General features: G+C 39.2%; 1 protein-coding gene across 2 annotated transcripts in view; it reads right to left on the reverse strand.

The window, feature by feature from the left end:
• Window positions 1–14,621, reverse strand: part of tmtc1 (transmembrane O-mannosyltransferase targeting cadherins 1) — a 42,447-nt gene that overhangs the window by 23,374 nt on the left and 4,452 nt on the right. For both annotated transcript variants that reach the window (XM_017432590.3, XM_037981213.1), the window contains exons 2-5: window positions 12,002–12,179; window positions 7,873–7,946; window positions 4,757–4,933; window positions 320–401 (exon numbers count right to left, since the gene is read on the reverse strand). In XM_017432590.3, the coding sequence (XP_017288079.2) occupies window positions 320–401; window positions 4,757–4,933; window positions 7,873–7,946; window positions 12,002–12,179 (511 nt within the window). The remainder of the gene's footprint in view (window positions 1–319; window positions 402–4,756; window positions 4,934–7,872; window positions 7,947–12,001; window positions 12,180–14,621) is intronic.

A 14,621-nucleotide genomic window follows, 5' to 3' on the forward strand; every position in this document is an offset into this window, starting at 1 on the left:
CTCTTTGCAATGTGAACAAAAAAAATACTAAATGTCTTTTTTGTTTTATTTTAGCTTCTTAAGATTTTGATCATTTATTACAAATTATGTGTACACTTTTGGCAATATACTTTTACCTGGTAAATACTGGAGTGTTGATTTTGTTTTTGCTAAGCCACATTCAAAAGGTTTTACTGCAAGTTAAATCAGCAGCTCTAACTGTTGGCATCAATAATGTCTGCAGTGTCAATGTCAAAGTTCTAAGTTACGTGTAGTTACTTTTTACCATGGATGGGAAGGTAATAAATACATTTTTAAAAATGATTATAAAAATACTCACATAGCCAGAGATGAGGCCAGCTCGTTTTAAGAAGGGGATGCAGATGTGAGGGAGGCCCTTGAGTTTGGAACCAAACAGGTAACTGAGGAGCACAAGACAGAAAGATCAACTGAACTGTATCATTCATCTTTAGGCCTCACCAGTGGTGTCTTCTTCTTCTTTAGGCTGTTCCCTTTTCAGGGGTCTCCACAGCGAGTCATCCTTCTCCATCTAACTCTGTCTTCTGCGTCCTCTGTCCTCACTCCAACTCCCTCCATGTCCTCTCTAACTGCATCTCTAACATCCTTCTACCAATATACCCCCTGTCCCTCCTCTGCACATGTCCAAACCATCTCAGTCTGGCCTCTCTAACTTTATCTCCCAGTCCTTCAACCTGTGCTGTACCTCTGATGACCTCATTCCTAATCCTGTCCATCCTCGTCACACCTTCAGCTCTGCCACTTCCTGTTCTGTCTCCTGTCTGTCAGTCCCACCATCTCCAAACCATACAACACAGCTGCTCTCACCACTGTTTGTAAACCTTTCCTTTAACCTTTGCTGACACCCTTTTGTCACAGATTACTCCTGAATCTTTTTTCCAGTCACTCATATTCTGCCTAGATTCTCTTCTTCACCTCTTTACCACGCTCCCCGTTCCCACCTCCACATGGAAGTTATCTGTCACTCCTACAGCACACCTCACCACTGTCCTGATGTCCACATCCATGTCCTGTACCAGTCTAACATACTTCTCTGCCACTCCAGATTTCCTCATACAACACCACAGTTCTTCTCTCTGGACTCTGTCGTATGCTTTTTTTAAAATCCTCCAAAACACAATGAAGTTCTTTCTGAGTCTCTTTGTACTTATTCATTAGCTTCATCCAAGCAAAGATGGCACCTGTGGTGCTCTTTCTTGGCATAAAACCATACTGCTGTTTTCATACTGTTGTTTTTAAACCAATGAAATACAATAAGTTCTTTAGTTTTTAATAGCAGTCAGAAACAAATCTAGCTCTGTAATTGTAATTAATGTAGTATTCAAGCCCTTTTAAATCTTGAAAATACCACATTCAAATTTAAGCATATTCAAGAATTTCAACATGTATAAACCCTGACAGAAAAAAAACTATTAAACATGAACTAAAATCCTAAACAAGCAGGATTTAAAAAGTGGCATTATAAGCAACAGCACTGGTGATCTGTGAAAGCACACAGTACTCTGACTTTGTTTGTCAGCTTAATTATTCTGAATGACACGACATCCAAAGCCATTACCCTGTCACACTTTCCTGTCCATTAGCACAAGATAGAAAATAATAAGAAGAAAGTAACTCTGGTTGCAGGAAAACAGGAAACAAAGGGGAGGTGAGACAGATGGAAAGGAAAGAATGAAGAATCCAATCAACACCCTGTCACTTTGAGGTGTTTCAAACAGGTGTAGTTTTTTAAAACTTCATGGAAACAATATGTCTCACACTTTGTCTCATCCATTCGTCTCCCCTACTCTTCCTTTGTTTTCCCTGTGGAATTTTTGTATTTTTACAGAGCCTTTGTTTTGTGTCTGCTGAGGTTTGATGTATTCAGAGGAAGAACAACAAGCTGAGATGCTGAAGAAGTTACCATGAGAAAATAAACAAGGTTATCCATCTGACTACCACTGCACTGGAAAAAACAGTTTGTTGATTGACAAAAGATGAAGTAAAAACTCAAAAACCCAAATGCAAACTGAAAAAATACAAAATGTTTGCAATGTACAAGGGTTATAATGTCTACTGCTTTTCAACATCTTTCAATCTGACGTGTTAAAGATGCACAAGCAGCAAAAAGCAATACAACACATTACAAGTCAATATATTCAACACAAACAGCTGTACTGGGCAATCTGATCTCACACTTGGATGACACTAAATACAGATGTGAAGGTTCTCAAAACACAACAAAGACGTCTTCACTAAGACCACCTTCAGAGCTGGTCTCCAACCCTTTTATCCACATTAGTTTGACAGTCTGAACACAAACACGAACCTGAGGCATGCTGAAGGACCACCTACGAAATTAACGTGACCCTATGCAAGCAGCCAAGTTATTACCTGGACATCACAGTCAAAAAAATAAATCAAACTAAAGGCCTACCATTTCTGAAAGGGTTTTATATCACTTGCTGCATTCCTTGCCAGAGCTTTAGACTAAGATCATTTACCGTATTTTCCAGACTATAAGGCGCACTTAAAAGCCTTCAATTTTCTCAAAAAACGACAGTGCGCCTTATAATCCAGAGCACCTTCTATATGTAAGAAGTCGTAATGTTTTAGTAGGACAAAGCCGCACTGCTTGCAGCATTAAGGCTCAGTTACAGTCACGCAGGGCTCCGTGCATGGCACACGAACCGCGAGGTATAGGAGTTTATACTTGACGCTTATGTCGGTGCAGTATTCTCCGAAAAGACGGGGTTGTTTTGTTTCGCTTAATGCCCCTTATAGTCCGGTGGGCCTTATATATGACAAAAGTTTGAAAATGGACCATTCATTGACAGTGCACCCTATAGTGGGGAAAATACAGTAATAAGAAAGGATGGAGTTTTAGCTGTTTTGGTGAACATGTTGAGTAGCACTTGGAGCATGTGTTGTGAATGACTCACAGCTACTACAACATCAAATTTGTAACTTAATATCTGTAAAATGGACTAAGTCATAGTAACTTTTGTTTTCTAAGGGCAGCTGGCTTTGGCTCCAAAAGTTAATCAGTTGTAGATGTATGTAGAAAATATCCAATGGTTTGCTGGAGGGTCATCTAAATATAAAAGAGTCAAAAATATTTTAACAGACTTTGTCATGTTTTTAAAATACTTCATACCCCTCGGTTCTTTTATGTTCTGCATCATAATCATGGTGGTGTGCACTGAAGCAAATGCACACTCACCCAACACCCTAATCAGTCTACCAGATTAGGTCAAATATGACTTGCATAAAACCCAGGAGAGGAGTATTTTCAGGGACAGAAAGACATACAGAATTTTAGAGCTTAATTTTAAAATGTGTTATAGCAGGAAGAGTTTTATTCTGAAAGTCTGTGTGCATTTCTCCCTGAAAGATCTGGCCTGAAGTGTCCAAAGCTGCTCATTAATCACATTTCCTCTAAAGCACACACACACACACACACACACACACTCCCATATGTCCCTGCAGGACTCTGTCAGAAAAAGCTTGTCTTCATATTAAAACAATCCGTCTTCACTAACCTCTGATTTACAACCCCTGGCAAAAATGATGGAATTAGCAGGAGGATGGTCTTTCAACTGTTTAATTGTGTATAAAACAATAAATCACAGACGTGCCACATTTTTTAACATTCCAACCTTCAGGCATTAAGAGAGAGAGAAATATAATTGCTGTAGTCAGATACAAAACCCTTTTTTAAGATCCAAGTAGATGAAAAAAATATGGAATCACTCTGCAATTTGCAGTTCCAAAAAACACCTGCATCACATTAAATCTACTAATTAGTCTTCAGTTAAAAAAAAGAGCTCACACCTTGAAGAGCTGTTGCACAAAGCAGATTATGGCTCCAATGTGAGAGATGTCAGTTGAAACAAAGGAGATGAAACATCAAGAAGGTAAATCATCATGAAATGTTGCAAAAGATGTTGGTTGTTCCCATTCATGCGTATCTAAAATCTGGAGCAAGAACAAAGAAAATGGGAAGGTTGTTAAAGGGAAGCATGCTGGTCAGTCAAGGAACACATCAAAGCATCAAGATAGAAAACTTAAAGCAAAATGTCTTCAAAACAGAAAATGAACAACAAAACAAATTAGAACGAAGTGGAGTCAATGTCTGTGACCAAATGTAAGAAACTACCTAAAAGAAATGGGATTTACATCCAGAAAAGTTAAACGGAAACCATCATTAACACCCAAACAGAAAAGAACGAGGTGACAGTGGGATAAGATGAAAGCGATCTCCCGTGATGAATCACAAATCTCCACTGGGAAAGGTGATGATGCTGGAACTTTTGCTTGGTGCTAGCCCAGTGAAATTTATAAAGATCACGGCCTGAAGAAAACGTGTGAATTTCCACAGTCATGATACTGTTAGTCATTAGTTAGGTCCACATCTCCTAGAATTCAAGCTGTTATCAAAGCCAGAGGTGGTGCAACAAAGCACTAATGGCAGTGTTTTTCCTCATGATTCCATAATTTTTTCCCTCTACTTGACCAGAAGAAAAGCAGCTGTGTCTGACTACAACAAGCAAAAAAAAAAAAAAAAAAATTCCTCCCCCCTCCCCCATGCTTCAGGCATGGAAATGCTGCTGTGTTGCAGCCGCATTCCCTTGCCTCCGTGGGCTTGGACTCATAATCATTCCTACAAGATCTATGTGCACACTGAGAAATCTATAACTCACGTAACAGACAAGCAGAAAAAAATATATAGAAAGAAGGGAAAAGCCTTTGTTCTTACTGTATGAGAGGCTTGCAGCAGAGTACCAGGGCATCGTAGAGTAGGCACACTCCAAACACAGTGATGCCCGTCTCTTTCACCAGCATGGCACAGGTTCCCAACAACAAACTGATGAACAGAGACCACAGAGAAGCTGTGGAGGGCAGGATATCTTCAGAGACACACGCGCCCACACTCCTGAGAAACAACAGAAAACGATGATCATCAGTTCAAGTACTAGATGGGTAATGAAGCCTCAAAACTATAGCACAAAATCTCAAGGACATTTGTTGAATCAAAAAGTTAAAACAACACAAAAGAAAAAAAAATATTGTTTTCTGTGTTCACATTTGACAGGTAGCTGCATTTATTTGTTTGAACAAGAAAGGGGAAGTTTTCATCTTTTATGCTACTGTGCATGATGACTGCGTGGAAATATTGCAACACAAGCAGAGATATCTCTACAGTCAATGCCTAAATAAAGTATTTTACATTGTGCATCTTATGCAAAGCTGTGGTAAACGTACCAACTTAACTTCCAAATTGCAAATGTATTTATTAGTTGCTGAAGTAATTTAAACTTGCAACTCCTCAGGAGTCTGAAAGTGAACTCATCATTGAGCTTCTGAGTAAGACAATAAGTGAGTAATTGAGCTAACACAGCTGATATATTCTGTAAAGGTTTGTGATTTATGGTAAATGGTAAATGGCTTGCACTTATATAGCGCTTTATCTAGTTCAAGGACCCCAAAGAACTTTACACTACAGTCATTCACCCATTCATCCACACATTCACACACTGATGGCAGTAAGCTACATTGTAGCCACAGCTGCCCTGGGGCGGGCTGACAGAAGTGAATGTAGCATATCATTTATGAATGATAAGTGGCAGCCCACTTTGTATTCACCTTGGCAGCCATCTCCACATTTATGATTCTAATGGAGTACACTTCTGAGAAGAAAAGAGGCAGATTTGGACCAACATATAATAACTATTATTTAGCCTTTTTTTGAAACCGAAACAAAAGTGCTCAGAGACACCATTCAGGCAGCACAAACTACACAACGATCCTGGAAGCCTGCAGTTACTGAAATGCTTCACAGCTACAGGGCTTCATCTCATGCCACAATTGGTGAATCCCCTTTTCAGCTCCTCAGAGGAAGACCAATGAGGACAAAGCTGGACATCCTGCCTCCACCTAAGGGTAATGGACAGTATAACCATGTTTGATTGTGCAAAGTGCACTTTTGGCTTGTTGTAGAAACACTTTAGCTTAGAGAGCAGAGCCAAACCTATCAAGGTCACGGTTTGAGCTATGGTCAAATTGTGCAAATCTTTTCATGTTGGAAATGGAGAGACCTAGCACAATGATCCTTTGTAAGTACAGCAGCAGACTGGCCTGAGCTCATTCATCCTCAGTGATGGGAAAAGATGGAATACAGCACAACTTTTGCTTTGCTCCAATGAAACACCAAGGACTGACACAGCATAGGAACCCCTCAGTCCAAAATGGACACTAAAACAAACAGTTCTGCAAAGGGAAAGACATGCACCAATTGGGACAAACAACTACGTGATAAAATAAGTTTGTTTAAAAAAAAAAAATGAATGCGAATGTTTCCTTGGGTACTGGGGGAGAAGTCGTTTTCTTAAGTTTCTTTCTTGTGAAAGATATCGCCACCACTTTAATTTGTTTGTGTGGCAGCAGTGCAGACAAATGTCATGAACTAGAACCGCGCAGCACATCACTCAAGCTGTGTTGTGAGAACATGTTCCCCACCCTCATGCAAAAAAAACAAAACAAACAACAACAAAACAATTGGCAAGGTCAAAGAGTTGGAATATGAATCGATCCAAGTTTTGATATTATCAATACCAATGTTGGTTTTAGATCGAATCAGTACTAGTGTGTTGGTATGAATACTTAAACTCATTTAACTCTATTTTCAGCATGTTGCTCCTGTGCAATGAAAAGGGAAATATATACGTTTTATTATTTTGTTTCTGACCCCAAAAACCCAAGAAGAATATATATTCTAAAACATTCATTCTCCACTTTGTACTGATTTAATTTTTAGTTTGCCTAATCTCCATCCTGGGTTTTAAAATGCAAATAGTCAGCTAACAGTTGAAAGCAAAAATCAGTAATTTAATAGTCATGGAAATGTTTTCAGATTTAGCATACTGATAGTAAAACGTGACGCACTGTTTATAGTACATGAAACTGTATAGGTCCTTATAAGGCCAAAGTGTTGTATTGACTCAATATGAGTGCTACTGGCCCTGCATTTACCTGGTATTGGATCAATGCCAACTTTTGCAGCATCACACACTATCATTTGCTAACAGCAGTGGGAAACAGCAGCCTGCCATATGTTGCATACACCCTCCTGCTGCTGGTTAACGAGGGCCTTTTGTCAGAGGAGTGTGGCTGATGCTGTGGCAGTCAGATGAAAAATAGTTGGACATTTTAAACAACTCAGCTTAGCCTACTCCTACCTTGAACATATTCAGGGGCAACTCAACCAGCCAATTAAAAGATTCCAACACGATGTACAGACCACTGACTTTCAAACACATTTTCAAAGTAATTGTAAGAAGTATAATGGTGTTTATTATCCTCCTATCAGTACTTGGTATTGGCAAGTACTCAAATGCAAATACTTATGGTTTGGTTTGAAAAAAGAAAGTGATATTTGTGCATCCTTAAATGTTTGGTTTTGGTATGTATAGTAGTATCATGCAGTAAAAAAGTTTAAAAAGAGAGGAGTTCAGTGGATTCAAATGTCTCAGTCTAACCATTCAACCCTGTCTTTAAGTGAACTGGTTTAAAGAGGAGCTGCTCTAAAGTATCTCTGTGGAACTTGGACCAAAGCATGTCACACGCATTTCATCAAAATCTCAACAAATGGTGTCCCCTTGGGGAAAACAACAAATGAATAGTCTACTGTTATTATATCTTCACATGTGACCTTGTAAATGTGATCAAATGTTGTATTTTTCCATTTTATAAAGCATTTGTTAGTAAGTAAGCTTAAAACCACTTACTCTGTTAGTCAGGATATTTTTTCAAACTATTTAGGCATGGTAAATTTATTAAAAATAGTTTAACTGTTACAAACAAGAACGGTCTTACCTAATATAGGAGAGGAATGTCAGCAAAAAAAGCAAACAGGCCAAAACATCAGCTCTTCCCACGATACCAGATACCTGAAACACACACACGTACAGTTTGAAGCATTGGCTTATAGGCCAGGCAACCACACACACACACACACACAGGCATAACAGAATACAAAGGCTGCAGGAATACTAAGGGCTGAATGAGGAAAAATAGAAACTGTGGAGAGTCAAGGCCTCAGTGTTCCCAGTGGTAATGGAGCCTTTGGCAGCGGTGATAACAATGTCCTTTGAACAGATCAGACCAAAGAGGGATATATTTGTCCAAAATGCCCAATGCCATGTTTGACGATTTGCTGCCACAGGACCTGAGCATCATGCAGTCATTGAGTTAACCATGAACTCCTCTGTACACCAAAGGATTCTAGAGTCAAATGTGAGGCCATCTGTCCGACAGCTGAAGCTTGTACCAAACTGGGTCATGATGCTACAGAACAATGATCCCAAACACAGCAGCTAATCTACAACAGAACGGCTAAAAAAGAAAAGAACCAGTCCAAGAGCAGAACTCAACCTTAAAATGGGATATTAAGAAACCTGAACATAAATTAGACACTAAAAGCTTGAATCTAAAGCAACATGATTAAAAAGCAAGACAATTCTCCCCCTCAAGAAAATGAGACTGATATTGTGATACAGGTCACTATTTAGGTTATTCTTAAAGTGATTCTCTTAAGCATGTGGCAGCTCAGTGGTCAGCGATGCAGTCTTGACATCTTAAGGCTGCGGCTTTGAGCCCAGGTTGAGTCAGGAAGGGTATCCTGCATAAAACAGTCATTTTCTACTTTGTACTGATTTCATCTTAGCAAATTCAATTAGTTGCAGTAAAGAATTATTTGCCTAAACATTTTGCCTAAAATCCATCTTTGGTTTTAAATGCAAATAGTCAGTGAATTAATCGGGGAAACAATAATCAGTCATTTAATAGTCAAGAAAATACTGAGATTTAGCATATTATTGTTAAACATGACACTGCTCTCCCTTTCCTGAAACTGTATGGGCTCCTTGAATGGTTAAAATATTTGACAAATTGTGAATACTGGTCTTATATTCACTTGGTATCGGATGAATGAGGGCACAGAATGTATCACTGCTGGAGTGCTACAATACAAGCAAGCAAAAAAATAAAAGGTGACTGGACTTCTATTCTGTAGTTGGAGACATTTCTCTTCCCATCAGTGGAGCTTTCTCAACTCAAAACTGGAGTGTGTGAAGTTCCAGGCTTTAAATTGCTTGAGATGCTCCATTTATGCAGCTGAGGTCTTTGTTTGAATTTGCTGCGTGTTATTATAATAAATGAATGCAGAGACGTTCACAAGTGAGCAAACTAGAGCAGGTGAAGTAAAACATGACCCTGCAGCCCAGTTCTGGAGGTGCACCCATGGGAAACGGATGGGAAAAAAAAAAATCTGACTGATTAGTCTACTACTAAAGTTTCTATTAAAAGAAAATTCACACCACCCTTCCTACCATTGTCCCTGGCTCATTATCAAGTGTAGTAGCTTTAGAATTGTAAGTAGAACCTGATCTGTGTTTAAACTAGAGATGGAATGGTTTGTGAAAAACAAACAAAAACAAAACACCTCTTCAGTGTGTGCATTGTTTGAACTGCATTAAACGGTGGAAAGTTTTCATCAAACTGTCAGATTGCCCCATTTACTTCCTGTAGTTATGGGTCATGTTCAGAATAACATCATTTTATTAATATTCTGGAGTTGATAACAGACTCATTAGAATGACAATACTTCCTTATTTTGGTTTTCTTTATTTAATTAGTTAGCTTCAATTTCTTCTCGTCCCATTTTAATGAATTAAACAGAGTAATTAGTTAATGTTTTTGATATCTGAACATCATTTCCATGATCCATTAATCAATCACTCTTTTGCCACAAAGTTAACCAACTCATTTGCTGATTTCTTTATAAGTAAATTTGTAAATAAATCTGATTTCACCTAAAGTAAAGTTGTCTTTCATGTGATATTAAAAAGGTCCTTCAACTGGCTCCCAAACCCCAAGAATGACAAGAATAAACTCAGCTAAAGCTAACATCCGAGCCGACCTAACTTCCAATTTTATTATTGTTTATTTGTTACACTGCCATCAAATTAAAAATGACCTTAATTTAGAAAAAACAATGTTTTTGTTTCAACATTTTGATATGTTTACTATGTTCCATTAAAGGATTTAAAGCAAAAAAATTGAAATATATATATATACATTTTTTCCTACACCTAATCATATTACTCGAGCATCCCCCACCCCCCACCCCCTATGCCAGACAGAAATAGAAGAATGAATCAGTGTTGCCAGATGGGAAATGTTAATATATCGTACCAGCAGCTTAAAATTATCGTATTTTGAGGAGCATTATTGTATACGCCTAATTTGCATTTTAAAGTGGCTCAAAATTATCTGCTTCAATAGCACGTTATTATTATAGACAGTGCACATTTTAGCCTGTAACACATTTTTACCTTTAAAAAAAATCTAACAAAACAGTTCAGAAAAGCACCTCCTGCAGAACAACGCCTCCATTGATGAGTGCAGGATGAGCCAGCAGCCTGAACTGAACCGTTTTCTACAGGTTGGTGTTGAATCAATGTATTGGGGTTCTGCCTCAGAAAGATTTTCACACGTACTGTTTATATACTAGGAATCAGCATCAAACCACTACTGAATACTTCTGATAATTAAAACACTTGCTATAAAACCGCTTTACAGTTTCATTAGGAATCAGTCCAGTGACATTCTTGCACATATTTATTAAGGGGAAACAGTAACACCAACTACCAACCAAGCAGTTTATTCTGTCAATTCTTGTTGTTTTTTTAATGTCACAGTTTTAACTCTCCTCCTTTATCTGGGCTTGGGATCTAAAGCGACCCAGAAGAGAAACTCAACATTCTTTTAGTGCGGTGATTTATGTTAGACAGAAGATTTTACATTTCCATCCTGCCATGGATCAGTCAGCATCAGCTCTGCACCACCTGGATGCAGCGGGGTGAGTCCGTCCTCTTCTGACTGCAGCTGGAGGGACGCTGTGAGAGGACTGAGCCCTTGAGTGCTGTGGGACGGAGGGTCACCCGCTGCTCGTTGGAATGAAGAACCAGACTTACTTTCAAGTCAGCCTTCAAAAACACCATTGAAGTCACTTTTTGAAAACTAGCCACTTAGGGGTCTGAAAACTCGCTTAACATAGCGACAAGGTCTCCAAGCTGGCAACACTGCCTGCACCAGGACCCGCCCTGCTCTGCTCTGGCTCGCTTTATTTGTTGAAAGCAGCGTCAGATTAATCCCTGTATCATAATTAGATTGGATGGCTTTAACAACAAACAAAAACTGTTTTTTATTTCCCCCCCTTCTCATTTTTAAAGATGATAGAAATCCGTCCTGACCACATTCCAAATGATGGAAATCCATTGTGGCCATGGACAACTTTTATCTCTGCATTGTGAATAAAATATGGGTTATATAAGTTTTGCAAAACATTGCATTCCATTTTTATTTACATTTTAGACAACATCCCAACCTTTTTCAGAACTGAGTTTGTACTTTTAGTCTGGAATGTCTGGCCAATACCTTGTTTACACTAATCCAGGTGCACTTCACTGAGCTATTTCTGTGATGATTTATTTCAAATAAATCAGCGTCTTGATATGCCACACCTGTGAGGTGGATGGATTATCTCGGCAAAGGAGACGTGCATACTAACACAGGATTACACAAATCTGTGCACAATCTGAGTGAGAAGGACCTATTGTGTACATAGAAAAAGTTTTAAACCTTTGAGTTCAGCTTGTGAAAAATGGGAGCAAAAACAGAAGAGTTGCTTTTATATTTCTGTTCCGTATATGTCCTGTCACTGCACAGAATAGTACTGAATCTGCACTGAGATGCATCTTAAAACTGATCAACTTCAACCACTCACTGATACACTTCAACAATCAAATTGGCATATAAAAATAATTACCTGTCAAAACCGTAACTTGAGGTTTATGACCACATTTGAGTTAAAAAGACAATCAGAATGCAAGCAGAAAGAGGATTTGAGAGACACACAAATAGTGCGAGACTGCGTACTCACCGCTTCCGTGTGGACGGGATGCACAGCGAAGAGGAGCGCAGCGACGAAGGCCAAGCGTGGGCTTTCGAACACGCAGCACTCGCACGTGTACATGAGCAGGCAGGTAACAGCGCAGTGCAAACACACGTTGATGATGTGGAAATACAGAGGCGTCATACCACCCAGCAGGATGTTCAACCTGACCGGCACAGAAGCAGAAAACGTTCAGCCAATTAGATCAGAAAACAACACGTTGCAGGTCAGGTGGAAGGTACTGATTAAAGGATCTCCTGGGCCTCTTACAGCTGGACTCATCGTCTCATCCACCATGAAAATAAAGAGTTTAAAAACAGAAATGGACTGATGAATGAACACTCAGAGCCGACAGGGTTTTTCTCCCTTATTAAATAAACTCTTACCATACAGGGACACCAAAAAGTCAACCCTGTATAAATCGTTCAGATTAAAATTAAAACAGCTTAATGAATCTTTAGCTACGATGTTGATGGTTTTAGATTTTAACTACAGTTTTAATTGTTTTAGCCTTCACTGATCTCCTTATATTTTGCTACTAGGTTACAACAAGTCTTTTGTACATTTACTGTACTGCATGTTTAAGAGGACAGCAACTAATATAATATATATATATATATATATATATATATATATATATATATATATATACACACACACACACACATATGGTTTTCTTATTCTTCATTTCGCCTTTAGCTATTGTTTGCAAATTTTAGCGTTTTGCTCCAGTTTTGCTGTTTTTAAATCTCTAGCAAAGGTTTTGTTGATTTTAGCTTTCAGTTATGGTTTCACTCATTTCAGATTTAAGATACAGTTTTGGTAAATTTCGCAAACCAGAGGTCGATGGACCGTTCTGTCAATGTTGTTCCCACAAAGTGAAGGTTCTGTTTGATTGTTCTTCATTTTAAAAATGTCAAAAGGAGCAATCTGGAGACCAACTGTCACCAAAATGAGTTAACACAATTTCATTCAAGCAGAAAAAAAAACCCAACAATAATAATAATTTAAAAAAAAAGTCAGTCCTGAGTTTGATTCTATTTTTTATGATTACAGATAAATTTGACTTATTTTGTTTTAGTCCTGCTGAGTTAATGGGTTGCATGGATTTATAGGGAGGTGCGGTATGAAAAGTTTGAGAACCACTTATGTTCACACACACGCACGCACGCACACACACACCATGCATGTGTCAAACTCCGTTCCTCGGGGGCCGCTCTCCTGCACGTTTTAGACATGTTCTTGCTTTTAAACACCTGGTTTAAATAGATGACTTCTGGACGTGCTCCTGGAGAACTTGATGATTCAGTGAGGAGGTAATTACACCATTTGAATCAGGTGTGTTGGAGCAGAAAAACCTCAAACTTCCAGGACCTCAAGGCCTGGAGTTTGACACCCCTGGATTACATCATGTGTGCTAAGCCTGTGTCAACAACTCTCTCTATACAGATGGATTTCCTGCTTGCTCTGAGAACATGTTATCAGCAGGAACCATCAGAAACTGTATCCCCCTCAGTCACATTAATCGCTTACTCCTGCTGGTTCCTCTACATCACCTTTCTGTCTCTCGAGTGCAGGTGGCAGGTTCACATAAAGTGCCTTTCAGAGTTCTTTGCTGGGATGAGTTGACAGCCAAGTGGTTGGTGCCGCTCGTTCCGCACTCTCCTTGAGACATGAAAAAGAGGTCTTAGAAACGGGGCCCTTGTTAGCGAGGGTTTGGCCTCATTTTGCTGAAGTGCCCTGAAGCAACAAGTGAATCCTAATTAGCTGCTCTTCCAGAGCTCGGCCTCCATCAGGACACCGAACACCATGACTCCATTTATCTGAGCGCATTACGGTGGCAGATACATACACACTGAAGCACCCCGACACAGGGTTCTTACAGAAACGACCTATTCCAAAGTCCAATTCAAGCACTTTTACTTGTGGAAAAATTTGATTAAGTGATAATGATACGCCCTCTAAAATGTCTCGTTTCAGTGTAAAAGAACTGCATATCTGTTTACAGCTTGATGTAGGTCAAATTGTTCTCAAAGTGAAAAGGCCCTCTAGTAATGCTTTGCTCTTTCTTCCTGTCAAGCGTGTACAAAAGACATCGTCTTACAACCTGAGGTTAGACAGATTCTGTCACTTAAAACTGTCTCACCCCTTTGACTTCCTGCTTGAGATTTCTTTGGAATAAATTGTTAAAAATCAAATAGCTGGGCCTCGTCTTTTTGCCATGACACTTTCAAAAATGTAAGGTCACGATTGTTCTAGCACGTCTTACGACAAAGAGTACATAAGCACAGGAGGATTCACATCCACATTCCATAAAAATAGATGCTATTGTGCTGAAAAAGTACCCACATCACATTTTATGATAACAAAAGATAATTTGGTTTCTTTGTCAACAAACTATTCTTGAAGACTTTGCGCTCTATAACGTAGAATGTTTTTTTAGCATTTTCACAGTCATCCATCCATCCATCCATTCTCTTCCGCTTATCCGGGGTCGGGTCGCGGGGGCAGCAGCCTAAGCAGGGAGACCCAGACTTCCCTCTCCCCAGCCACTTGGGCCAGCTCCTCCGGGGGAATCCCAAGGCGTTCCCAGGCCAGCCGAGAAACA

This window comes from Kryptolebias marmoratus, linkage group LG18 (genome assembly GCF_001649575.2).
Source record: "Kryptolebias marmoratus isolate JLee-2015 linkage group LG18, ASM164957v2, whole genome shotgun sequence".
Taxonomy (NCBI): Eukaryota; Metazoa; Chordata; class Actinopteri; order Cyprinodontiformes; family Rivulidae; genus Kryptolebias; species Kryptolebias marmoratus.